Source organism: Brachypodium distachyon, chromosome 3, assembly GCF_000005505.3.
Source record: "Brachypodium distachyon strain Bd21 chromosome 3, Brachypodium_distachyon_v3.0, whole genome shotgun sequence".
Lineage (NCBI taxonomy): Eukaryota > Viridiplantae > Streptophyta > Magnoliopsida > Poales > Poaceae > Brachypodium > Brachypodium distachyon.
The window spans coordinates 34,363,105-34,390,185 of NC_016133.3; the positions used below are offsets into that span (position 1 = coordinate 34,363,105).

The following is a 27,081-nucleotide window of genomic DNA, read 5'->3' on the forward strand; positions in this document are numbered from 1 at the left end:
GTGTGGGTGGCGAGGCCCCCACCGACAGGGCGAGGCCCACCAACGGGGCGGGGCCCACCGGCGGCGTGGGGCCAGATGGCGGCGTGGGGCCCACCGACGGCTGCTTCCTTGATGGCCAGGGAACTCAAGAACAGGAAGGAAAAATAGAGGCAGATCTTTAATTGCCATGATTCTAACCTTTTGATTGTAGAGCAAACGTGGCTGATGACGTGTTGTGAAATGAAATGAATAAGAATATGTATTCTATTACATTGATTGATGATGATATATATACAGGTTGAAGGGGCACCAATACATGCATTGGTGTTCCAAACTTTTGTGTTCGCGTCGCAAGTTTTGGGACACAAACGGTTACAGTAACTGGCTACTAATAATTAAACTAATTGATATATATTATTCTCAACAAAAAGCTTGACTCACCTCGTTCACTTAACGCTGTGAGTACAGGTACTCATCTGTCACCTCCTTTTTATTACTAGATGTTTTAGTTTTGTCTCAAGTCAAACATTTTAAAGCAGATTGAACAAATTTATAGAACAATTTACCTATATATACACATATACCTTCGTATTTCATACTATACTTCTTTGATATTGACCAGGTGCCTCGAAGATGGTGGTGGAGCATGGCGAACGCGGAGGACCTAGCATCAGATACCGGCCATAGAAATGATGTGTTACTTCCTATACTGAATTCAATGGGTTAAGCGGATGACAGGCTAGGCAGATACTTCATACATCGTTGCCATCAAATTTCCATAGAGGATTTGTGGCGGTGCCATTTCTGTACGGTTGATCCAATCCTATAATAAAAAAATCATTTTGCCTCTAGGACGCGATGAACATGTACAACATACCCATCGGATCGACCGGACCAGCGAGCGAGATCATTTATAAGAGATAAACAATGCGGATAATCCGATAATGTATGCAAACCTTAGCAGCAAAACGTAGTAACAGCTATAGGCTGTGAAGTGTTTACCGCATGGCAGGAAACAAGAGGCTGACAAAATTACTCGCATATATAAATAGTTCATTGCGTGCATCGTAGGTGACTGAACTAGTACGGATGTAACGTCGCCGTGTATACAAGCAACGTATTCACACCCAAAGTAACTACAGCTGCTGTAACGTATCATATGAGTCCTTCAAATAGAAGTTGCATAAATCGGATATTAAAATGAGAAGCAGTTGACCAACTCCACCATCAGACATTCTCTATGATCGTCTAGGTTATCCCTCTCCATCGGAGTCCTGAAAATGTGAGATACAATCAAATAAATATATTATAGAAAATTTTGTAAGAGAGATGGTAGAAAAAGATGTCACTTAATTTAAAATATATACCTCACTGATACTATCCCACATAAATGGGAACTCGCAATCCTCATGACCTCCAACATACAGACCTTCGCCAGCTGGATGTCTCAAGTTCACAGAACCTTGATTCTTACAACCGAAGCAGGGTCCTGTAAAAACATAAACAGACATTTGGACTTGACTTTCCAAATCATGATAAGAGAAAAAACTAGAGCCTACAAATCTCAATAATATCAATAACCCATACATAGTAAGTTTATGAATTGGTAACAAGTTGGAACTCTGAGCTACAATGGGTTAACTACCACGCTAATTGCTAAAGATACTGTTCACCCACAGATGATCCCGGCAAGCAGAAACCATGCATCTGCCGCCAAATGCAAAACATTGCTCCGATATCGTCGAGCTCACCCTCTCTCCCTACATCCTCCAATTGGTGACCCCACGCAACCTCGAGGCCACCTTCCCATCTTTCTCCATCAACGTCTTGACGGCCAACTTGAGGATATAACACCCAGCCACGGCCTCCCTCAACCATCCGCACCATCCTGATGGCCTCACACACTTATCGAAGAGATTCTAATTTACTACTCTCTCCATCCGGAAATATAAAACCAAATCCTAAATCTGATATTTCAAAAAATACAAGACCGTGAGTTAACTTGTTACTTGCCCTCTCGCATCCCCGTCATAAAAAACTCATCGTACTCGTATCTTAATTGCAGATTGGTGTGCGTGCATGCATGCATAATTTAATTGCTCATTGTTGCGAGAGAAAATCGAGCGGTTCCATTGGCTAAACCAAAAACCAAAAAATCTAATTGTCGCACGCTAGTCATGAGGATTTTCATTTTCCTTGGTCCGTTCATGTGATCATCAGAATGGGCCTTGTATTTTTGGATGGAGGGAGTATGTTCTATTGACCGAGATAATATGATGTCATCGAGTATATTTCAAGTTTGTACTAGAATTGAACTATTCTTATGTGGTTACATATAGTAGTCCAGAATAGATTGGAAAAATGACTAAAGGTCTTGAAAATTGTTACATAGTCAGGATGTGCTTTGCAAACACTGCAAGAATCAAATTCCATAAAGATGGCGACGGCAATGCAGTGGAGCTGGAGGCAGAGCCGAGACGTGGACAGATAGGGATGAAGGGAGGAGGATGACAACAATTTGTCCTCTAGCAGTGTAGGGGTGGACAAGGAGACATGCAGCAAGGAGGCGAGGGCCATGGGCGGAGCTAACGCACGGCAACCCCGGGCAAATGCCCAGGGCTCACGATCTCTATGCCTCTTACCATAGAAACATGAAAGCATGGGAAAAAAACTTCGAGCCATAATTAGCCCGGGCAAAATAGTATGGGCTCCCCTCAGTTCAGTAATGGGTTTCTTCTATTAGCAGATCAGGACTTCAGTTGTTAACTGGGCCAAAACTAGAAGCTCAACAGTCACAGCCCAATACGAGGACATACCATACAATTAACCATAGAGCAATTTAAGACATACCATTGTCATTGTAATCCGAAGGCTTGCAGCAGAGAACATCGCAAGTTTCTCCATCATCTGGGATCACTTCAGCAAAAAATAGAATTATGGAACCAGCCTGCTTAGCTGTAAAGTTGTAGTGTTCATAGAAATCCAAACCTCCTTCCACAATGAAGACAACTTCTTTGATTTCATCAAAGACAAAGCACATCTCCTGAAAATATTTCTCAGATTATAATATGAAAAAAAATGCTCAAAATAAAAAATTAACTGAAGGGAAAAGAACACAAACCCCGGCAAGATCTTCTTCACTATTATACTTCTGTAAGGCAGATTTCATGTATTGTTCCTTACAATCATTATCCAACTTTATCTTCTCTTCTTTAGAATATTTCTTCTTCTCTATACTTGGTTTACTTGCTTCATCTTCAAGGTGGTTTTCATATGCTGCCTCCAAATCATTTAACCTCCAATTTGTTAAATTTCCAAATCTGTCGGTAAGAAAAGGGTTACTGATGTCCTCATCATCCAAACTGAAACAGATTACAAATGATTTCAAACAAAATTCAGGAAACATAATTAGGCGACTATCAAGTGAAAACTCTCATTGAGTGCAAATTTGCAAACTAGCAATGTAGGCCATCGGATCGAGAACGTATGGTTCAGATCAAAGGTGGGAATCTAATCAGCCACTTAAAAACACTTTTATGTTCTCGATCCGATGGCCTACAACTTATTGGATATACATGAACTATATTAAAAATAGTCTCATTTAAATTTCCAATGGTAAAAATCTCATCCAAACACATTTCTAGTAAGAATATAACCAAGCCACCAAGGGTCATGCACATAAAAAGAGAGCTGTGCTGATTGTTTTTGTAAGTGCTTGGTCCATGTGCTGATATAATATTTCCAAAATGCAAAATGCCTGGAGCATCGCATTCTCTTTGCTCCATTATGCATGCAAATCCATGCAACGGAACCCAGGCATACCACGTAATGGAAAGAGCATAAGAGAATTAATAGAATAATAGTTCAATATCATGGTTCAATATGAGATACTTGAGAATGACAGTTACTTATGCAGACAAGCGCACATCATTGGATAAACTAATTCCGACCTATATTGAGGAAGGGCATAATAATGAGCATTGAGCATACCCGTCAAATGACTCGAAGTCAGGATATGAATCCACCGACAGTAGCTTGAAACTTGATAGATCATTGCTGCAAACCATGGTCAGAAATACAACATACAGTTATGACGTAAGAGATTTTATTCTAGAAGTTTAGAGCAGATAGAAGTGTCAACAAGTCCATCCATCTTTCTTCAAGGCTTTTAAGTGGATCCTTACATGTCTAAGCATCCTGCATAATGATGTGCTAGTGCAAAGCTGGGCTATCCTATATATTTCCAACCATTTGTTCTAAACAAACAAAAAAGAACTTTCTTTATTTACGCATGCATGCTATCTTTCAACCAAACTACTATTAGAGATGTACCACCATACAAATCACTGGACAATGCTGTTAATACAATCAGGTGATTAATAAAGTAAAAAAAATATTTGGCATGCAGAGGTGCTAGCTGCAGTTGCTCACAAACATAAAAATAGACCAAATCTCATGTTATAATTACAACTCTAATTGAAAGATTCATAATTCACCAGGTTATTTTAGCAAATGATTCACAGTTTTCTTCTTCCTTTTAAATCATGCCTTTTCTTCTTAAATGATATTTTTCTTCATTGCACGCGAAGATATATAACTTTATAGAGTGATGTCGTCAATCTGTGCTTCTTTACATAATTGTTTAGGTTCAAAGTTAACGTGTTGGTTAAAGGCTTAACCAGACAAACACCTTAGGATTAGAGTCAGTCAAAGTGATTTAACTGCTCTAATCTGAAGATTAAACTAACCTATCAGAAAGATTTAAACCAGCATAACTAAAATCTTGTAGATCTATTTTTTATTGCCAACCCAACTAACTTACTGGAACACCTAATAGAAATATCACATAACGAATAAGTTAATAAAAGCTTAAACCCTAACTAGGAGGTGCAAATTAAGAAATAGATGATCAGTGTTGCTTACACCACTGTTGACTGTGATGTCCCCCGAGGTCGCCTAGGGCGCGCAGAATAAAGGCAACTCTGGCGAATATGAACACGAAGGGGGCGCGGCGGGGGAGGCGGAGGCGGAGGCGGAGGCGCGCCAGGACGTCGACGGCGCGAATGCGAGCCGGAGGACCCCTCTCCCGCGGACGACGAGTGCAGTGGCTCTGGCTCTCCTACTCCTAGTCCTAGGACGCGGGATAAAGCATCCTGAACAGTATCAAGAATTCCACTCCTAGCACGCCTGCGACGGCCGGTGCGGTCCGAGGGTTCCATCGATCCGGAGCAGACGCGGTGTGTCATCGGAGGAGGCTATGCACTAAGGTGAAAAAATTCCATCGATTGGTTTCTGCTTACCCGTAATACGTGGATCGCTCAAGACGCGGAGGTCAAGTCGCACGGTGGATCGACGTGCATATATATGGCCGTGCCTCCTCCAGGTATGTCCGATACACAGACGTTCTCGGATACAGACTGGAGTAAAAGACTTTGTGCGAAACAAAAATTCAAGATCGACGAACTCGTGGACACAAATAGAGTCCGTTGCCGTACGTGCCTGATCAAGGCGGCCGACTCGCACGCAATCTCTACGGACTCATGCACTCAGCATGTATAAATAAATTCTACACGAGCCGGGTACCAAATACTCCGTACATCAATCCATCGATTGGAAGCAACCCGTAGTCAAGAGAAACAACACGCCAGGAACCAGCTCTCTCGCGCAACGACTCGCCTCGTCCTTGCACTCAGAGGCGCTGGTTGCTACGGTTTGTTCTAGGATAGGTGTGGTTCTTTAGGATATTAACTGCTCCCTCCTTCTTAAAATAAGTGACGTGAAATTATATAAATTTTTATATAAACTCACGTCACTTATTTTGAGACGGTGGGAGTAGCTACTGAATATCTTGGATGCATGGCTTGGTGTATACGTCTACTATACGGCCTTGTTCCGAGATAGTTGTATCTAGCAAACGATTTCTTCATCAATGACGACCACGTCGACGCGTGTGTAGATATGTGTTGTTGTGTTCAACGTTTTGGCACAGGTCGATCTACATGTTTCGGGGCGTTTCATCTATAAAGGAGTTCACTCGTCACCCAGAAAAACAGACAAAAACACACCATACATGTGAAAATTGCCACTTTGTTCCACAGCATTGCATTTTCCCCATCCTGCCTAACAGTGTACACACCATGAGACCGCACAGTAGGCCTCGAAAACCACGCCTATGGAAAATGCGACTTCTTACGCTTTGTATGGACGACCCTTAAAAGGGGTATCACATCTAACGGGTCATGAAGTCGTGGTGATAATGTCACCACCCACACCTGGTTACTACTGTGGTTCCCATATCCGTCAGAAGAGAGGGTTTAAGAGTTGCCAGGTGGTCCCTTCACCAAGGCCAAAGCTGGAGATAGCAGAGCCACGTGTCATCTTAAAGACGTGCCATGTGTCCCTAATTAGGTTGTAACACTACCGGGCCTCAATATTATTGGGCCGATTGAATGGATCATAAATGGATTGCACCCGTACTTGGGCCAAAGATGATGTGTCATCCCGCCGACATGCCGCATGGCACTCGTCGGTAGGCTTGACCTAACGGATCGTAAATGGGCCGCATCTGCACTTTGGCCAAGGATGACATGTGTCTATAGAGAAGGATATGACGGGGTTAACTCCATGTAGCAAAGAGGTCACACAGTTTTCACGCGCTCTGGTGGCTCAATCTCCCAGAAGTGAGGCCAGCGAACGATCGGATTCAATTCCAATGAACCTATCTGCAAGCATTAAAGCCGATAGTTGGACAGCCAGGAAGGGTAGCATTGCCGATAGCTAGGTGGACGTCCACGATTGACTTTGTCGGATTTTGACAATTGACAAGGATTTATACAGCTTTAGGCCCTCTAGTAAGAGGTAATACCCTAATCATGTGGTTTGGTGTGTCGTATTGATTTTGTTACGGTGTCACGTATGCAGGTGGCATTTAATGCCTGAGAGAAATTCAAATATCGCTAGGAGTATGAGATATGTCCTACCTAACCGGTGGCCCCTATCCCACCTCTTATAGGTGGTCATGGGTAGGGTTACAGGAGCCCAAATAGGTTTATAAAAAATTGTCTACCTGATTCTTCGGCCCGGCAAACCCTATGCTCAATGGGTCGGCTTTGTCCTCGGTGATATCTGCGCGCATGTCATCGTCAGTTTCACAATGTTGGCTGATGCACGCCCTAGAATACGGTCCATCTCGTAGTGTACCATCGGTACAAGGGATCTGGTATGGTTCCAAATGGCCTGTGACGAGTCTTTATAGATGAATGGGTTTGCACCCGGTCATGGAACACTTATAAGCGTGCCCTTGCCTGTCGATCATAACCACTAACGGATAGGCTCTTGTTTATCGACGGTTGACTAATATAACAACTTATCGGCAAAATGTTAACCGACATAACCGGTCAATGGTTAGCTGACAGGTCTTCAGGCGGGCAATGTTTCACTGGAAGGGTACTTTGCAAACTACATATGCAATGCAGTGAGAAGGACGCTTGTGAGAGAAAAAGTTTTACATAATGGTATTTTGAAAAATATGTGGCTATATCTCAAGCGCCTGATTTTTAAGAAAAAAGCTTATATCTCAGTCGGTATTATTAGAGCTGTCAAATTAGTATCTGGACAGCATCCCTACTCCCTCCTCTCCATCATTCATCCCAGATATTAAAACACAATAAAATTCCAACGGTTAAAGAATCAACTTATTTCTAACTAAAAATCTTTAAAAAAAAATCCTGAACCGCGTGCGGCCATTGCACTACTACAAACAAGCGATCCTGTCTATGGGAAACAGGATATGTTCGTACATAAAATATGGCTGCCCATTTGTACAAGCACATGTGATATTGCAAACATAGTTCCAATCTAAGCTATGATTATATAGTTAGAACACAACGAAATAACCCTGAATCACTTTGAATTTGAGCGCACTAGTATATACCAGTTGGAATCAATCTCAATTTCCTTCTTCTTACTGCAGTAGTACAAGGCTGGCTACCACATCTTTCTCCCCAGGCGGCAGGGGCGTCAGCCGTCAGGCGTTGTCCCCCCGCAGCAAAAATGCAGCAGCTCTGCAAAACAGTAAAAGAAGAGCACTGCGTTTGAACGGCCTCCATGACCAGGTTCGTCTTTTATTCCCTGATCAGAGGGGCTGCCAAAGGGAATCTCTGCGCCGCAGACCCCCAGTCTTCCAAAGCAACAAGGCAGCAAAAGCTACCTGTGGCTGGCTTTTCCTTAGCAATGCAGTCCCCCGTGCACAGCGTATGGTCCGGCTTTCCCGACCCTTCCGTATCGTCCGGAGAAACAAAGGCCGCACCGTGATCGACTGAACAGCTGTGACGGCCGGTACAAACCTGTGCTGGCCTGCTTGGTGTGATCGATCAAAATACCGATTTACCATGATGGCATTTTACTGCTGAGTAATTTGCACTAAGCTCTCCAACAAAAAGGAAAGGATGAACGGGCACACAGAGCAGTGAGAGACAGGAGGCGAAAGTTTCTTTTACCGGATCGGAGCTGCCAAACCTGACTATAAAATGCCAACGTATAATTCATTCACATATATGCAAACTAAATACGGAGTACAATAGAATTGAAATGATATTGAGAATCAACGTTTGGCTGGATACTTAGGAGTTAGGGTGGGGGTTGTACCCCCAGCTTTGAAGTGTCCTCCATGTGATGGTGTGCGTGAGTGTGTACATCTACATTGTAACCAGTGTTTCTTAAAAAAAGAATTGGAATGATGTTAAAATACAAATGATATAGTAGTGATATTTTAATGAAATGATTTTTCAAAGTAACATAATGACTAACTGATATGAAACTAATACGGAGTACATAATAAAATTTAATTTATATTCAAATTTTAGGCTCAAGTTGGTACCGAAGCCGGTAAATACGCTTGCGTCCAACTTGCAACTATGTGTTTTGCTGCGCTTTTGAATTATGCGAGTGGACGACAGTGTATAGAAGGACTCGCAGGACGCTGGACAAACGAATTATCCCCCCATCAAAAGATGGATGCAAAATGTTTCAAACCTGCCGCGCGTGCCACAGAGACGCCTAGAATATGTGTGTTTTGGTTTAAATGCCTCTTGTAGTAGGAGGCTACCGATAAGCGCATGCACCAGGCCAGCTGGGAAACTGCAAAAAGCTTCTGGCTCTGAATCTTCTCCCTTGTCCTATCTAGAACTCGATCTCCACGCACTTGCTTTCCCCGGCCGCCTCCCTCTTCTAAACCCAGCCCCGTCTGCCTCTTCAAAACCCAACCGCGGTAAGGGCCCGGGGTGGGCGCGTCGAACCCTAAAGAGAAGCTCCAGGAGCGGCGCCTCACCGGCATCAACTCTGCCCGTGCACCGGTCGCTCGAGGTGCTGTTTCCGAGCCAGCGACCGCAGCCTCTTCCGCAACCGCGGGCCTGCGGCGCGGAGGCATCAACTTCGCCGTGCACCGGCCACCCGCCGGTCGAGGTGCTGCTTCGGAGACGGCGTCTTCGTCTCCCACACGCGGACGACCTCGCGCTTCGCCGTGCACTGGTCGCTCGAGTCTCGAGGTGCTGATTCGGATCCGGCGACCGCTGCGTCTTCTCGTACCGCAGCGCGTAGGCATCAAGCCATCAACCTCGCCGTGCACCGGCCGCTCGAGGTGCCGCCGCGGAGACCACTGCAGCGTCACCATCTACTGCCACCGCGGCGTGGAGGTACCAACCTCGCGGTGCGCCGACCGCTCGACTCGCTGTTTCTGAGCCGGTGACCGCGGGGTCCTCGTCTACCCCGAGCACGAGGCCTTCGCGCTCCCCGTGCACCGACCTCTACGCGCACTGCTTCCGCCGGCAATCGACTACGCGGCGCCTCCATTTACCGAGCAAAGGCTTTTGGTGCCCAGTTCCACAAACATCTCGGTGAATTAATTGTCTCCAACCTTTCCCTAATTTGATTGTTAAGAGAGATCCCTTCCGTATGTGCTTGTGATCGAGAGATACCGATCATCGATATCAATATAGAGAGAGAGAGGGACCGGAGCTACCGCGGCGTTCCAGCGCGCGCGCTTCGAACGTGTGGGTGCAGGCCGAGCGAATGCCGATGGCGAGGTCTGCGCATGGTGTTGGCGGGGAGCGGCGTGGGTACCGGATCCGCGCGGCGGCGCGGGCGCGGCTACATGCAGGCGCTGTAGAAGACCGCCAAGCAACGCGATATGCAGAGCTGCAGACGGTGCGAGGCCAAGACGGCGCTATTGCGCGAGCGAGGTGAGGAGGTAGTCACGGAGCCGAGCCGGCGCTTGTGGGCGTGCAGCGAATTCGTGGCCTGTTCGCCGAGCATATCGTTTTGTGGAGTAGGATGTCTCAAGTTTCTCAAAATTTGAATGTATCTAGATTTGACTTAGTGTATAAATACATTCAAATTTAGTTAAAGTTAAGACATCTTTTGTTGGACGGAAGGAGTAGTTTTTTTTGGCTGCCCCTCAATGGCTCAATGAGTTAGTCTGAGCTTTATCCAAGTTCTTTCTTTCTTCAAGGAATAAATGAGTCAAGAAATGGAAGCCAAAGACATAGAGATCAATCTGAAACTTGACCCATACCACGGGAAAATAGTTGTCCCAGCCGCGCGACGCCAACAACCCCGTAAGTGTATATACTTTATATACAAAACATTATTTTATTAACTAACGAATTTTTGTTTTCTCTATACGTTAAATAATGTTGTTGTTTTTGTTAAAGATACGTGCTTCATAAGTAGCAGCTCCACTTGCGTGGAGTCAAAATACAAGAGGAAAGGGGCACTCCAAGACCCTCAGGAAGATTTCGAAGTAAGGTTGTCAACTGAAGATTTCATTGCCATGTATGAGAAGGTAGATTTTAGCTAGTAGTACATACCTTTTTTTTGCGCAAATAGTAAAAACAATTTGTGATGTAAGAACTTGATCCCCTACGTGTGCCATATTAATGTACAGGAGTACGGCCCCATAGGAGGAGAAGCTGAGCTGCTTAGTACTCATGGTGGGTTTGCTCGATTAACTAATGCTCTGGAGATACTAAAAAAGGAAGGAGTGCCAGGAATCAAAGATAAGGTAACTAATTAAAAGGTTCAGTTCATTACTAGCGAACTTACTGCGTGAAGTTTATATGAACACGTAATTTTGGTCTGTGCACTTCTGCTCTCTTTGCATAATCCTCAAAATTCTTCATTAGAAAGGGGTGAGTAAAAATATAAACTGGGTTTTTGTTTCTCCCAAGCCACTATATATTCATATTTTCTGTTTTCTTGCACATTTGCATACAGATTCCTAGATAATTTCTGGCATGTGCACATCTGAATTTAATTTGTTAAGTATTTGTTGAAATGCACAAGTGTGTAAAGCAAAAGCAAAATGGGTTCAGATGAACCGAAGATCATAACATTCACATACAGAGTATTGAAAACTAACTGATATGTGGATAGCTTCCTTAGTTAGGTTCAGTTGACCCAAGTAGCCAGTTAAGGCACATCACACAATTTTGTCGCTATAATTTTCTTCCTTATTCATGAACTGATTATTGCAATCTCCTCTTCATGCTGCAAACCTGGCGGGTCATGAATTATCTAGAGAAGAACGATTTTTACAGACAAGTGCAGTTCTTCCTGCGGACGTTTGGATGCAATAACTGTTAATCCTACACCTGAGTTAACAAACATTACACCGGTATCTATGTTGAAAAAAATCATTACAGAGGAATATAATATCTACTCTCAAAAGAAGAACAGGATAGGCCGGGTAACTTAAAAAAAAAAGACAGACACATGGGGTAGATTCAGATGTAGTAGCTAGTAATTAGAAGGATATCATCCGTAACTACTTTTCTGTCGTGCTGTTGTTTTGAATCGTGTCTCTTTATGTGTTTTACATCATGACCTAATAATGTTTCATTTCAGCATAACAAATGCTAATCTACCTGACTCTTCTTACATCTTTTATCGGAAAAGACTAATCTACTGACTCTTATGTAGGAATTGAGTGGCACCTTCAAGATCGCTGGGTTTTATGAAAAGAAACCTGTTCATACTACCAAGGCCAGCACATCTCGCACCAAGCCAGAAAAAAAGTTCCCCCAGGACATCAAGAAACTCCTCAACCTGGCACATGCTATGCTGGGTACGTTCAAGATTTCCAAGAATTATAAGACTCTGAAACCTGGTGATATATATGTCTACGACAGAAACAACCGTGAACTCGTCAATGGCCGGACCTGCTCTCATGCTGTGGCTATCATCGGCTACGGCTGTAGAGGTGGGGTTTGGTATTATGTGTTTCAAAATAGTTACGGTGAAAGTTGGGGTGAAGATGGAATTGGAAGAGTGGCTGGAAAGTGTAACACATCTCATCGAAGTTAAGATATGATCGTACAATCTCGCAGTCAGTTTGTATGAGGACGTCAAACAATTGAATTTTGACCGTGCTGATGTTTTCAGAATATGTGGAGAAATTTCACTGTATGCAATTATTTGTCCAAGATGGTAGAATTACCAATACAGTTTCCATGAATGTATATATCGCATACAATTGTGTAGCCCTCCTCGTGGATGTTGATGCTACTCTACTCATGATTTACGTATGTCTGATTTTGCCTCATGTCCAAGATGGTAGAATTCTGCAGAAGCCTATCAGCCATAAAACATATGCAGTGATGTTTTGCCTGCTATTCTACTCATGATTTACGTGTGTCTGACTTTGTCTTCTTTGCTGCTTGCTCTAGTCCAGACAGATATATACATGTTTTTATTAGATCTTGATTTTGGGGTGCAGCGTTTTGGCTCTGGGAGCAGATGCTCCCAGATGAGCAGTAAAATCGAACTTTGAAGTGTAAAAACAGAAGTCTAATTTGTTCTCACACATGTGTACCCTTCGTATGATGTGCTCCTGGTATGAACAGTAAAATCCAAAGATATGTACTTAAGTGTCCTTTATATGCCTGCATATTTTCATGATAAAATGAGCACTTTCGCACCCTGAAAAAAAAAAGAGACAAGGGGCACGTATTCTATCTTCTTTTCATGAAAATTCACAGGCGTATAGAAGGAATGGATATGTATGTGGTAAATTATTTCAAATTTTTTTACATTGAGAATGGTTGTTGTTTGTTCATGAGAATAGTATTTTTTTTCGTCCTTGAACTTGTCGTAAACTTCGTTTTTCATCCCTCAAAAAATTTCATACTTTTTTTTCGTCCTCTAACTGTTAAAATCGAACACTTTTGGTCCCTCGACTCGAACCGAACCGGTTTTCTTATCCACGTGCACAATTTCACTTCCGGGGGTTTTCAAATCTTCTCAAAATTGTTGCTCTATGAATTTTGAACACCAACCAATTTTGTCAAATCCCTGAATCTTAATCCACCAAATCTGTAAGAGAAACCGGACATCTAAACCATGAGACTGCTTCGGTTCGACTGAGGGACCAAAAGTGTCCGGTTTTGATAGTTGGAAGACGAAAAAAGTGAAATTTTTTTAGGGATGAAAAATGAACTTTCTGGTAAGTTAAGGGATTAAAATAGTACTTTTCTCTTTTTTTTTCATCCAGGGCACGTTCCTCACTGCCATTTTTCCCCAAACGTTCTCACCACCACATTGAATTTCCGCTTAATTTGCACCACTACAATATGTAAAAAGAGATATTATTTGCTTGAGCTTTTGGAATTCTCAAGCTTCAGACAATACCATGATTTGTGGGATTCCTATCAGACTAGTCATACTGGGAGTAACAAAAGTGGTAACTAGAGTGCCAACAAAGCAATTTTGGTGATGTGTCATGTTATTAATGAGGAAAGAGAGGGTTGGGATAACTAGATATGTTACCATCACATCACACTTCCCAAGATACAATGAGTCTATAAAGCTAATAAATAAGGCTTCTATGTTACCAGAAATATGTTACTACCCATTATTGAAGTAATAACATAGACTAGTAATATATGCATGTTAGTAGCTTATGTTACTCCCCACTATGACCAGCTTCAGGATATGATGAAGCCTAGCTAGCTAATTATATACTCCCTAAGATCTATAATAAGTGTCTCAGGTTTTGTACAACTTTGTAGTAATAAGTTGTATTAAACCTGAGACACTTATTACGGATCGGATGAAGTAATAGAATAGTCGAAGTAGTACCCCCGTGTTAAACTTGGCTTGATTGTGTAATCTTATGTCGGTCTAGTAGTGTGTCGGTGCTGAAAACTCCCTCTATGACTTAGCTGTTGTCCGCAACCCGGCTTCATGGCAAGCTAGAGCATGGGTACGAAGTTATTGAACACATGAAAAGCGATTGTGGAAACAAACAAACGAGCGAGCCGAGATGCGCATTATTTTCTCTAACCTAGCATTCCTTTTCTATACCGGGCATTTCCAGGCGTGTTTCATGAGTTTAAGATTTTTTGAAAGTTCTATTCTATGACTTCGTGATTCATACGTCGAACGCCGACAAGGCAGACAAAGAGCCGAGGTCATATAATTTAACCAACAGAAAAATAAACTCGGTGACTCGGCTGGGAGCTCGATAACGAGTGGCTTAAACTGATTCAAACCATTGTGCATCACAATGAGACTACTTCAAAGTATTTACATCTGCACCCGGCATCTGGGGGATCTAACTATTTTAAAGAGTTTTTTCCGACATCAATGAGCAAGACTTCAGGCGGTAGGATCGTTGGTGCCGGCGCTCGGAGCATCTGTCTCGGCGGGAGGTGAATCGGCGACAATTTCTTCATCCACGTCCTCTTCTTCTTCCTCGGCCACCTCTTCGTCTATGTCTGATCTCGGACCCTCCACAAAGGAATGCACATCAGCATATTGGATGAAAGAGTAGGCCCGTTCTTGACGTTTGGCAACCTATTCCGGATCCGAGCGGAAGGGAGAGCCGGCACGCATGCAATGCAACACGTCGAGGTTAATGCCATCGTACCAAGAGAGTACGAACGGCAATGCCTCGACGGTGCCGACACGAGCGGCTGACTCCCGCCACTCGCTAAGCCGGTCCTCCACCTCCAGGAGACGCTTGGCCAAATCCGGGATGGCACTCGGCGCTTCCTCTCCCGGCCAAAGAGCTCGGAAGACGCGGATGTCGGTGTTGAGCATGTCGATCCCGAAAGCCTTCAAAGGCTTGACACGGGTCCAGATGATGATGAGATAGTCATCCACATCGTACTCCGATGGCTATGCCTTGGAGGAATCCCTCTTTCCGCGAGCTTTAATCACGGCGGCCTGAGCAGCTTCGGTAGAATGCGGGAAGATTTCTGCCAAAGACAGAGAAGAAATGATAAATCCCGGCACATTGCTATTGTCGGTCAAATGATCAAAGGGAAAAATTAGGGTTAGGGCAACTTACTGCCCCGGCACATTGCTTACTAGGGATGTTTTGCTCAAGAAGAACCGGAAAGATTCCCCTGATTGTGGCAATTTTTTGCATGGATGCATGCATATCTCCCTAGTGGTGATAAGTTTTTTGTGGTGGGATTGGCTGTTGTGTTATGGGCAACCTAGAAGTGTAGGAATCAAGTTACCTTTGAAGCATATCATCCCAGAACCCCTTTTGAGATTGTGTTTGCTTCTTGTACATATCTTTTGTCTTGGGCAGGTCTACAGAAGGGTGCGAATGCTAGGATGCTGCGCGATGGTGCCAAGAAGCTCATTGCAAACACTCAACAGTTGATGTGCAATCTGAATGAAGGTTCGCCGATGGTGCCTGTGGATGCTGCGGTGTCAAGACCGATGGAGAGCTGAGTGCTTCTGGACTTTTGGTTGGTTGTAGTTGTAAGGGCAGGTTTTTGTCCCATGGTAGGTTATTTGGGTTCTTTTTCTACCCTTAGAAACTTTCCTCCCCTGTTATGTTGTCGAGAACTTTGTATTTCGGTTGCGAAAGTAATGGAAAGAAAGGGGCGAGGCCCGGGTTGGAATTGCATTTCTAATCTCTGATGAAACAAACATTTGTGTGCAACCCTTTTTTAGTTACTGAAAGCACCCACGGACCGGGACCGAGATCCAGTGGCCTCCTAGAGCAAAGGCACAGCGTGCCCTGTGATCCTCTATCCACCGTCAAATTCAATCCAACGGCTAGCAGCCCACGGATTAGTCAGCTACGAGCCTAGTCGAGCGCAACTGAGGGAGCGGTGACGGTAAAAAAGAAGGCTTCACGGGCGAAATTTCAGCCTTTTGGGAGGAGAGCAAGCTCCTCTGCATGCGTGTAACGAACAATTTTGCGTTGCCTGAATTTGAATATAGCACCTGCTGCTTGCATTTAAAGGCAGAACCTCACTTACAAGGAAAAAAGGTAGAATCCCTTAAATGACATCGATCGTGGACCCGATACGCCAGATGCAGCTCTTATTATCTCCCATACCAATGGCTCTCCATTGAAATGTACTACTCCGTTCCTGGCGCCGACAGTTTTGCAAACAAAGCCCTGTTAATTTTCAAAATTAATTTCCCAAATTGGTACATATCTGGATATTAACAGGATTTTATTTGCGAAATTGCCAGCGTACAGGACAATTGGAACAAAATGCAATGAGCTGAAGTGGAAAATGGATCTCCGGGCTGAATGGACCGATCCTGACAGCTCCATTTCGAGCCTCTTAAGTGAGCCATCCTGACAGGCCCCAGTTCATCGAATAAAGCTCGTACAAAGTACCAACATGTCTTTTTTCTTCCAAAGTTGCTCTAAACAAGACATGCACGCTATGCATCTATATAGAAAAAGACATAGGACACCAACATCAGAACAAGCACGAGAAAACTAATAAATATCCTAATTGTAAATCATATCACATCATTCCAGATATGCCGAATGCTATACTAGTTTGACTTGGGGCGTCTTCTCCGTACCCTCTCGTCACACTTAAATGTTTGAACAAATAAATCATTACACACGAACAACACAAGTTCAGATTCCAAATTGTTTCCTCTCGAAATCATTGTCCTCCACAGCTATCAATCTCTCAATCACTGTCATCCTGAAAACATTAAACGAAAATAAGTGCTACAGAACAGAAAAACACCGACAACGTGATGCGAAACACTCGCTATAAGAATATTCCTTTAATTTGCAATACCTCACTCTCGCTGTCAATCATAAAAGGGAACTTTCGATCTTCATGGCCTCCCACATACACACTGCTACAGGCTGGATGCCTCAAGCCCTCCGCACGTGCATTTTTGCAACCATAGCAGTGTCCTTCAAAAAGAAGAGTGGGCATGTCTCAAATTTAATTTCAGAATGAATGATATAGAAAAGAATATACAGTCTTTAAAATGTCCATACTTATTCTACATTCACAAGATGGTGATTAAGTAGTTAAGGCAATTAAATAAATTTTGTATCTAACAAGTCACAATTAAAATCCAGTTAGAAAGAATTTAAGCATACCATTATCATCATCCCCTAAAAGCTTGCAGCAAACAATATCAAACTCATCTCCATCTTCTGGGGTTACTTCAGCAAAAAACATACAGGTTCTAGACCTATCTTGTGTAGCTGCAAAATTAAAATGATAATAAAACTGATTGTCATACTCTCCTTCCACGATCCAGCTCTGACTTTGAACTTCATCAAACCTAAAGTACATATCCTGAAAAATATATTTTAAATTATAATCTGCATGCATTAAAAAAATATATGCAAGATGACAAGTTACCAAAAACTGAGAAAGCAAAGACAAACCTCAGAAAAAATTTCTTCAATGTTGTACTTTTGCAAAGCAGATCTCATATATCGCTCCATACAATCACTGTGAGTCCTTAAGTCTTTCTTCTTTTGTGGATTTCTTTTCTTTTGGCTTATTTGCTTGCTCTTCTAAATAATTATCAAATTCTGCATTTAAGTCACTTAATCTCCATTTTGTTCGATTTCCAAAACCATCCAAAAGAAAAGGATTACCAAGACCTCCATCATCCTCCTCATCAGAATCAACACTAGAACTGAAACAAAAGTAATGATATCAACACTTCTTGAATATTACTCCCTCGGCTCCTAAATATAAGATGTCTAGCTTTATCCTAAGTCAAACTTCTTGACCAAATTAATAGAAAATGTACTTATCTCTGTAATATCACACAAGTATACTATATAGATATATATCAAGAAAAATTTAACAAAACTAACTTAGAGTTGCATGTTGGTAGATTTTTCTATAAAGTTGGCCGAACTTTATGAAGTTTGATTAAGGACAAAACTAAAACATCTTATATTTAGGAATGGAAAGAGTATATCGCTAAATCATACATGAATTTTAATAGTTTGATTAGGTAAACAAGCGCGCATCATTTATCACTAAATTACATTTGCTCCATTACCCATGTGATGGAACCCGGGCTTGAGAATTACAGAAGTTTATACAAACAAGCATGTACACATCTTGGAATAAGTTAATCACAGCATATATTGAGGATGCGCAATTGAGCATACCTGTCAGATGATTCAACCTCATTATGTAAAGAATCCACCGACAGCAGCTTGAATCTTGAGAGCTCATTACTGCAAATCACGGTCAGAAATGTAAGAGACAGTTATGATGTAACAGATCTGATCATAGAGATTTAGAGCAGATAATAATGTTGACAAGCCTGCCTATCTTTCTTTGAGCCTTTTTCATTGGATCACCACATGTTTGCTTGTGAAAAGCTTGGCTGTCCAATTCATATACAACCTTTTATTCTAAGGAAATTTAGAGCAGAAGATTATAGAAGTTCAGAGCAGATACAAAATTCAACAAGTCCATCCATCCTCCTTTGAGCTTTTTAAGTGGATGCTTACAAGTCTAAGCATCCGCTTTATGCTGCTGCTTGTGCAAGCTTGGGTATCCTACTTATATCCAGGCTTTTATTCTAAAGAAGAAATTTTAAAATTTACACAAGCTATCCTATTTATCCAGATTAATCATCAAATGTATATGGATGCCATACAAGAATATTTGGTAAACAAGGTCTGGTTGGACTTTTAACTGGAATGTACTCCCTCCGATCCATATTACTTGTCGAAATATTACATGTATCTAGACGCTTTTTAGACATAGATACATCCATATTTGGGCAAATTTGAGACAATTAATATGGATCGGAGGGAGTAGATCAGAACTTCTCAAGAAAACACAACAATGAGTACAACTTATCAATACTTTTATAAGTCACACATGCAAAAAATCAAAAATCAATATGCAAACTGTACGAAAGTTGCAATGTGTGGTTATTCAAATTGTACAAAAGTTGCACTGTGTGGTTATTCAAATCGTACAAGTCATACTTCAGAGAAGAAAGGTTTCATAAACTACTTTCAGATATCAGTAATAAACCGGTGCCTTGAATCATCTGTGTTCCAGACCTGACTTGTAATGACTGAATGAAGTGGAGAAGGGATTCTTCTTCCATTAGTATTTCTTTCTAGTTGTGAATTACCATGCCTGGACGAAATTTGTGATTTATGGCGTCATAGTAAAAATATATATTTCTTTTTGCTGATAGTAAATGCTCCACTTTCTTTCCGTTTGCTGTGACTAACAGATATCTAAGGCCATACAAATAGCTGAACATTGCTATTAATGTAATCAGGTGATTAATCAAGAATAAATTTTCATTTCGAAGCCTGGGTGCTACTTGCAGGCTTGCAGCTGCCCATTAACCTAAGACCTGATCTCATGTTATACCAATAATTCTAATTGAAACATTCAGGATTCACCGGGGTTTTAGCAGACGATTCACACTCTTTTTCTTCCATCTAATTCACTTTTTTTTCTTGACATAATCACATAAAAAGATATAGGACTTTATAGGGTGATGTCGTAAAACATGCTTATTTACATAATTGTTTAGGCGCCGTTTGGTTCAGCGTTAAGGTGTGGGTCAGGACTCAAAAGCTTAACCCACCAAGCTCCTTGGGATTAGACTTGGTTAATTTAACTCAGTCAAAGCACTTTAACTACACTAATCGAAGATTAAACCATCATAATTAAATTTTCCAAATGTATCTTTTATTAATAATAACACGTCAAACGGTAATTTTAGTTAACCGATTTAGTAGCTAACACAAAACTATAGTTAAGTTGATCTACCAGGGATAAAGTTAACATAACTTAACTTCAAACAAAACACAGCCTCAGGAAACCACTCTACATTTTGAATTTGTGATGGAACATCGGAACATCTAGATCTAAGGAATATAGGAACGTTAGCAAGTCCCTTTATCTTCCTTCCGAGTTTTATGTCAACACAGTTCGCTAAACACTGCTATTAGTGCAAAGCATGATCATAATGCAACTTATACATACCTATCAGATGTAAAATCCGACGGTGACCCTAATGTTAATGGATCATTGCTGGAATTCCTAATACGGCGCAGAAAAATCATAAAACGACAAGTTAATAAAAACTTTTAGAAGTCCTAATCAGGAAGTGCAAGTTAAAAAATGGATGATCAGCGCCTCTTACACCACTGTTGACTGTGATGTCCCTCGAGGTCGCCTAGTGCGGGCAGAATAAAGATGACTCTGACGAATATGAACACCGCGGCGGCACGGCGGGGAAGGAAGAGGTTCGCCAGGACGTCCTCCGCGGCCACGGCACGAATGCGAGTCGGACCCCTCTCCCGCAAACGTATGCAGTGAGTCCGGAGCAGTAGCAAGAGGACAAAATGACTGTACTATTCCTGTATCCTGAACAGTATCAAGAATTCCACTCCTACCACGCCCGCGACGGCCGGTGCGGTTCGAGGGTTCCATCGACCCGGGTCGGCGCCGGAGGAGGCTAAATTGGGAGGGTACGCGGGAGGGGCGACGTGCTCTGCGTGGTGCTTGTGTAGACGGTGACGGACATGGACATGGATACAACTGGAGGGCGGCAGCTATGGCTGGCGACGGCGGCGGCCTCCACCACTCATGGCTACTTGCGGAGTGCCTGATTGGGGAAAGGGAATTTGGCCGGGTGCCCCCCGTAGCCCGTACCTCTATGGCTCTATGCCTCTCTCCTTTTTTTTTGAGCGAACTCTATGCCTCTCTCCTAGATTTGTGTTGACAAACACGCCCACGGGCCTCTTCAGTCCCCCCATATGGGCTATAAATCGCGGCCCAAACTTGGGTGTTCTTTTTTCGTTTTTCTTTGCCGTGTACATTATCGATGGGACTGAGCTTGGCCTACACTACGCCCACGTGTGTCTTCATGTGAAAAGATAAACTTTCAAAAACTCACAGCTTCTAGATATTTCATTTAAAAATAAGATTCACCTACATCGTCTTTTTTTTAATACTGAGATACTTGAAATATAGAAGATTTTAGATATATCTGTGTAACTCGGATAATTGTTCCATGGATCACTAAAATTGTCTGTGTTTGAAAAAGAAATGTTGCTGTGACTCCCAAAAATAGTTCCACAGCCTATTGAAATTGTTCATGTACCTTCAAAGAATTGTTCATGTACGGAGTACGTAGTTCATATGAAACGTTCCTAGCACGTAATATTGAAAAAAGAGAGTATACTCCTGGGTCTATGAAACGTCTTCATATATATAGTTCAAAAAAATGTCCAGCACTACAAAAAAAATCAGAATAATAATATTTATAAAATACGTTCACCATGCTTATAAAAAAAATTATTCATAAAAAAATATGCTAATATCTTGCAAATTGTTTGAACAAAGTGTTGTAATACTAAAAAAACTAAAAGTAAAACAAAAACATAAATAAGATAAATAAATTGAAAGGAAAGAAATAATAAACAATTTATTTGGACAGCTTGAACTCCGGTTTTCTGGTGCGAACAACATCATCTCTCAACTTGCAATACCGGGACAATCTATCCTCGGTCCGGTTTAGTAAGGTCAATGCGGGTTTGATCTGACATGGCATATGATAACATGTTGTTTTCTTTGCCACGTAGCCAGATTAATTTTGCGCGGGGGTGTCTCATGTGCGACAAGGTGCCGCTGGGCCATGGCTGGCGGCGAAGGATCAGCTGCATGGCTGCTTTGGGGAGTGCCTAGTCGAGGACGTCAGTGATCGAGTTGGGGAATTTTGTGGGCCGCTTGGGTTGCAGTACGGTCGGCCCCGCTGAGCCGTACTCGATACATTGATCGCACAACCCTGATTCGCATAGCTTTCAAACTGCCGCGCGATCATAAAGCAACCTCATGAAACATCGACTACGGAGTACTATACTCCACTAAAAGTAGAAGCGCGCGAGCATCAAGCAAATTAAGTACTGTACCTTGGTTTTCGCCCTTCGTCGGCCATGCTCGGTCGATCTTCGTCGGCCATAATACGTTGATTCGCTCGCTTGGTTTCTACTCCCTCCGTCACGGGTGCAAGTCACGGGTGCGCGTAAGGTCACGGCCGCACGGTGGACATGCATATATATGGCCGTGCCTTCTGCAAGTTAGTGCTACTACCGGAGTATATGTTTCTTTTTTGGCAGAGACATACAAGTATACGTATTACTGGGTCCGATGCACAGACGTAATCCGATACCGACTGGACACTGGAGTCCGCTGTAACTGTAAACACTACGAGTACAGTACAAGACTTTGTATACGAAAGAAAATACATACATCCAGCCCTACAACTTCTAAAGGGGGAGAGTTGAGGCTTTGTCGATGCAGTATTGCAGTTACGTGAGCTTATCTCAGCCATCCCGGAGCGCCTCGGCGGCGGCGGCGGGCAGTCCTAATCCACCTCCGCGGCGTTCACTTCCACGCACCGCCCCTTCCAGCAGCAGCAGCAAGCGTCGTCGCGCGCGGGTGCACGCGCTCGCATTGCTCCCGCACACGTCGGCGGCGGCGCGGGACCATCACCGTGCCGGGCTGTCCGATAGGCACCGTCACAGGACAGGATACTGCAGTCGCTGTGGCAGGCCGTGCACGTCATCTTCCTCGAAGGAAAGGTCCTGTACTGGTGTGGTGAGCTCCCCTTGCCACTTTGCCACTTCTCCCTCCCTCCTGGTACGAGCTGTGGCATTGCTTTGCTCAATACTCACCATGTGTTTGTTGAAATGCTGGAGCTATTTTTGGTAAATTCTCGGTTGCATTAGTTGTATTTTGTATGTCATAGCCTCATATTGTTTGGAGGGAATCAGTTTCTGAATTCAAAATGAGGGATGTTATGTGCATTGTTTGTATATGCCAGGGGCCAGGGCTAGAGCGTGATGCCTCATCTAGCTGCTGCAGGCAGGCCTTGCTCTGCTCTAGGCTATAGAGAGATGCTCTGATGACTATTACTGAGAGAACAGAAATTTTCGCTTGTTCTTTGTTTATTGACTATTGTGGAGAACATTGCTGCGAGCATATAGTGTGGCCAGGCCACCTAAAAATGCAGTATGATCTCCCCGAATGGTAAACACGGGTAAATGGGATCTGGGAGGGATTTTGGGTTGCTTGTTTATTATAATTTAGCCTGCGTATGGAAGTTGACGAAGTCAGATTAGGTTAGCCCAACTGCTCAAGTAATAAAATTGGAACGAGGTTCTTACAAAAGAAATTAGAACAAACAGGGAAAACATCATAACTTCCTTCAAGATTTATGTTCTCAGATTAACAGGAATAGAAAGGTCAACATAGATCAGTGGAGAGCAGCAGGGGGAGTTGGCTAGTTGGGATTTGCGCACGTTTGGATCTGCTGATCCAACGATCTATGGTTGGGTCGCTGTTCTAATGGGTCGTATAGGATTTTATTCCATTTATACTACTGCTATGGATTTTTTGCAGAACAAGTTAAATCATTGTCGATCCTCTTTAATATTACGCAAATTGGTTTGTTGGTAGCTCCCTGGACGTTTGTCCCCGATGCTAGTTATCTGGTAGACCTGTGCTATGATTGTGGATATTTATCATGTGGTTTTGGTGGTTGGCAATATAAGAAACAGATACCATTTATTTTTTGGCCGATGATTACAATCCCGTATCAATTTATTAGGAAAAATTGGACCTTAGCCTTTTTCCTTGAGGATGTGTGCCAAAACTGTCAGCGGAGAGCTGAGGCTACTCTGTTCTTTAAATTAGGAGAGCACACGCTTTACTCGATTATAATACAAGCATACGGGTGGTACCAATATGTAAATGAGGTGGACCCGATAGATTGTTTTCATAGAGGTCCATGTAGCTTATATTTTGTGGAAGTAATGGAATTGGACCAGAAAACTGGTTAGAACTGATATCCTAAACATCCAAGCCAGCAAATTGAAAAAATGTGGGAAGCATGCCAACAAGCCGATTTCGTGACAATCCAAATATGTCGCATGGTAACTAGAAGTCCAAAACTCAGCAGGTATGATGTCATGTATGCTTGTGTTGAAAATATCAAGAGTTTCAATTGTTGGTTGGATAAGCCAAGCTGGAAATTGGGGACCTAGCATGCAAGAGCTAAAGCTTGCTGAATATAAGCTGAATGGAGTGTTCCATGTATGACTTACCTTCACGGTTAAGGAATTATCTGAAATCAGCAGGACTTGTAAGGTGGTCAGATTTGTGAAATGGTCATCATTGATTGTACCATGTAGGTTGTTTGAATTCAGCCATAAGTCTCTCAAATTTGTCAGTTCTCGTATACCAATCGGTATCTCTCCAGAAAGCTCGTTGTGGTTGAGCTTAATTATGGTCAAGCTGCTAAACTGCCCTATCCAAGCTGGTAAGCTCCCTGTCAACTTGTTGTTGTCGAAGCGCAGCTTCAACAATTCGTCTGGTGGCAACAGATGCGGTAGCTTTATTACGTCCATGCTGATGAAGTTGTTGGATAATTCGAACACTTGTAGTTTTTTCAGTTTCTTGAAGGTTGATGGCACCTTGTCAACAAAGAGGTTTTCTTGAAGACTCGGTTTTCGAAGGGAGGTCAGGTTTCCCAATGCATCAGGGACAGGACCATGGATTCCACAGCTCAACAGAGAGAGCTCCTGAAGCCTAGTCAGAGCCAAAACAAAATTGTTGGCTCCCATAGACGTGTTGAAGGGGTTAAAACTGAGGTATAGGGTCTCCAGCGACGTGAGGTTGGAATGCACCGGGTAAAGCATAGTACTGTTTCGAAGCCCACAAGAATCTAAATCAATGTTCATCAGATCAGGTAGCATGTTGAGAGCATGAACCCAGTCGACGGCAGCGCTGAGGTCCACCTCAGACATGCCAAGCACCTGCAGCTTCTTCAAGCGCGACAACCATGCTAGATCAGGCAAGTACGAGTCGGCCGTATTGCTGAGCTGAAGGTTGAGCAGATTCGAGAGGTTGCCGAGGTGCGGAGGAATCTGACCACTGAAATTGGAGTAAGAGAGGTCTAGATGCGTGAGACTCCGGAGAGCACCTATGAACTCCGGGATAGGTTGGCCGCCGAAGTCGTTCAATGAGAGGTCCAACATCTTGAGATGTCGCAGAGTGAGCAAGGAGGAGCGTATCTCACCTCCTACAGCTTGACTGTCATAGAGACCGCTGATTTGGAGGGTGAATCTGAGACACTTATTATGGATCGGAGGGAGTAAATATCTATGAATAAGTTGGCGGACCTGCATAGCTCTCTCCAGCTATGTAGAATTCTTTCATTTTGTGTTGGGGGAACCTCTGGAACCATTTAACCAGGAAAGTGTATGAACCGTGTGCTGCAAAAGATGAAATGCCATGTCACCTTGGTCAGAAATCCGGGTAACTTTTGTTTGAGAAAAAAAGAGTCACATCTGTCACGCACACATACCGGTTGAATTGTCTCCCGGTGGATCTTGTTCGAATGACGTGTTCGTGTATGAAAATCCAACACCGGCTGGAGAATCCAGGAACAACAAATTGGCAGCTGAAAGTTCATTGGACAGTAAGTTACTTGCTTCCAATGTTACCGTAAAGATAAGGCTTATATAGTTATATATGACATGTTAGTGTTGGTAAGTTTGCACTTGCCTTTGTTCCAGGCATATTGATTGAACTCAAGCTCAGGCACATCTTTCTTCACACGGAATGGTCCAAGCTCCTGTGCCTGCCCAAACCCAACGGTAGAACAGCCCGGTCCTGCAAAATTTGCAGAAAAATACGCGATGTATAGCTAGATTACGTACACCTTTCAGCTACAAAGTCTCTGAATTTTGAATGCAAACACAGTTAGTTAGCAACCTCCATTTAACCACAACACCAGTGGCTTCTCGTCAGGCTTGTCGGCGGCCTCGAAGAGCCAATCGAACAGTGTCTTGCCGAGGTGCTCGTCTGTCGTGACGTACCCAGAGTACTGCTTGAATGCCGATGAGCAGCTTGGCGCCTCTGGAAGTGACACGACAAGGTCGAGCTCTTGGACCGCCATTGTTGCCGCATCAAGTGGCTGGCTGCAGCTAGGCAACAGAATGCCAGTGCAACAGAAACAAGTAGCAAACAAGGTAAGGTGATTACCATCATAATTCAAGGTTTCTTACTTTCTTTTGCTTGGGGTTGTAGTGAAGAAGGCCTGGGAACAAAGTATTTATATAATGAAAAACCTGGAGTAAAAACCTGTTTGTGGAGAGTGGACACAACAGACAAGTAGATCAAGTCATTGGCCGGCTTCAACCTTTCTCATTGGCCTGGTTCTCACTTCATAAGAATTACATCATTATAGTAAGGATTGAGTTGGTAATTGCTGTTAGGTATGGAAGATTAGCAGTGAAAACATTGGCCATGTATAATTTTTTTTTCAACTAAGGATAGCTGTGGGTGCAAGTGTACAATCTTACCACCCAAGTTCGAGTCCAAGGCCGGATTTGAGGCATCTTCTTGCTCTGTTAACAGAGCATTCTAGTTTTTCCTAAATGTTCCACACTTCTGACAGGAAACAAATGCTTGCAACATAGCTAATGTATCGAATAACATACTGTTGAACTGAAATATGTTAATAAAAAACATTGAAAGCGACACACTATTAAAATGATTGTGCAGCCTACTCCAAAAGTATGCAAATAACCAAGCAATAATTTAGTTAAGCGAAGCACCAAAATGAGCATTTTCCTCGGCCTCAAGGTATCATTCACTGGAAAAGGGATGGCAGTGAAAACGACGCTATATAATACACCATAAGAAGGCATGATCAAGTGTGTAACAATGGATACGGTATCAGTTAGACGGCACAGCTGAATCATTCAACTCACTGGTAATGCTGATCTCAAAGTGATAA

The 27,081-nt window shown here is 42.9% G+C and overlaps 3 protein-coding genes across 6 annotated transcripts; all 3 read right to left on the reverse strand.

Annotated features, from left to right (window-relative positions):
• Positions 1 to 1,022: 1,022 nt before the first annotated feature.
• On the reverse strand, positions 1,023 to 4,046 carry LOC100834214. Its single transcript, XM_024461426.1, has 5 exons — positions 3,970 to 4,046; positions 3,101 to 3,299; positions 2,830 to 3,022; positions 1,347 to 1,468; positions 1,023 to 1,253 (listed from the first exon to the last, which is right to left on the reverse strand). Exons 1-5 carry the CDS (start codon positions 4,044 to 4,046, stop codon positions 1,233 to 1,235), a joined length of 612 nt encoding a protein of 203 aa, XP_024317194.1. The 3' UTR covers positions 1,023 to 1,232.
• Positions 4,047 to 16,560: 12,514 nt separating this feature from the next.
• On the reverse strand, positions 16,561 to 20,928 carry LOC112271397. Of its 4 annotated transcripts, XR_002964276.1 has the most exons (7): positions 20,416 to 20,928; positions 20,256 to 20,312; positions 18,401 to 18,469; positions 17,657 to 17,913; positions 17,363 to 17,564; positions 17,049 to 17,170; positions 16,561 to 16,949 (listed from the first exon to the last, which is right to left on the reverse strand). XR_002964276.1 is itself a non-coding variant. In XM_024460393.1 (6 exons), the coding sequence occupies exons 3-6, from the start codon at positions 17,714 to 17,716 to the stop codon at positions 16,935 to 16,937; spliced, it is 399 nt and encodes a 132-aa protein (XP_024316161.1). In that variant the 5' UTR covers positions 17,717 to 17,913; positions 18,401 to 18,469; positions 20,256 to 20,387; the 3' UTR covers positions 16,561 to 16,934. The 4 variants fall into 4 exon arrangements, 2 of the variants coding, with proteins under 2 accessions (XP_024316161.1, XP_024316160.1); XR_002964277.1 differs by lacking the exon at positions 20,256 to 20,312 and having other exon boundaries at positions 20,416 to 20,927; XM_024460393.1 differs by lacking the exon at positions 20,416 to 20,928 and having other exon boundaries at positions 20,256 to 20,387.
• A 3,094-nt stretch (positions 20,929 to 24,022) lies between these two features.
• Positions 24,023 to 25,740, reverse strand: LOC106866403 (receptor-like protein EIX1). Its single transcript, XM_024460942.1, has 2 exons — positions 25,645 to 25,740; positions 24,023 to 25,552 (listed from the first exon to the last, which is right to left on the reverse strand). Exon 2 carries the CDS (start codon positions 25,463 to 25,465, stop codon positions 24,074 to 24,076), a length of 1,392 nt encoding a protein of 463 aa, XP_024316710.1. The 5' UTR covers positions 25,466 to 25,552; positions 25,645 to 25,740; the 3' UTR covers positions 24,023 to 24,073.
• Between the last annotated feature and the right edge of the window lie 1,341 nt (positions 25,741 to 27,081).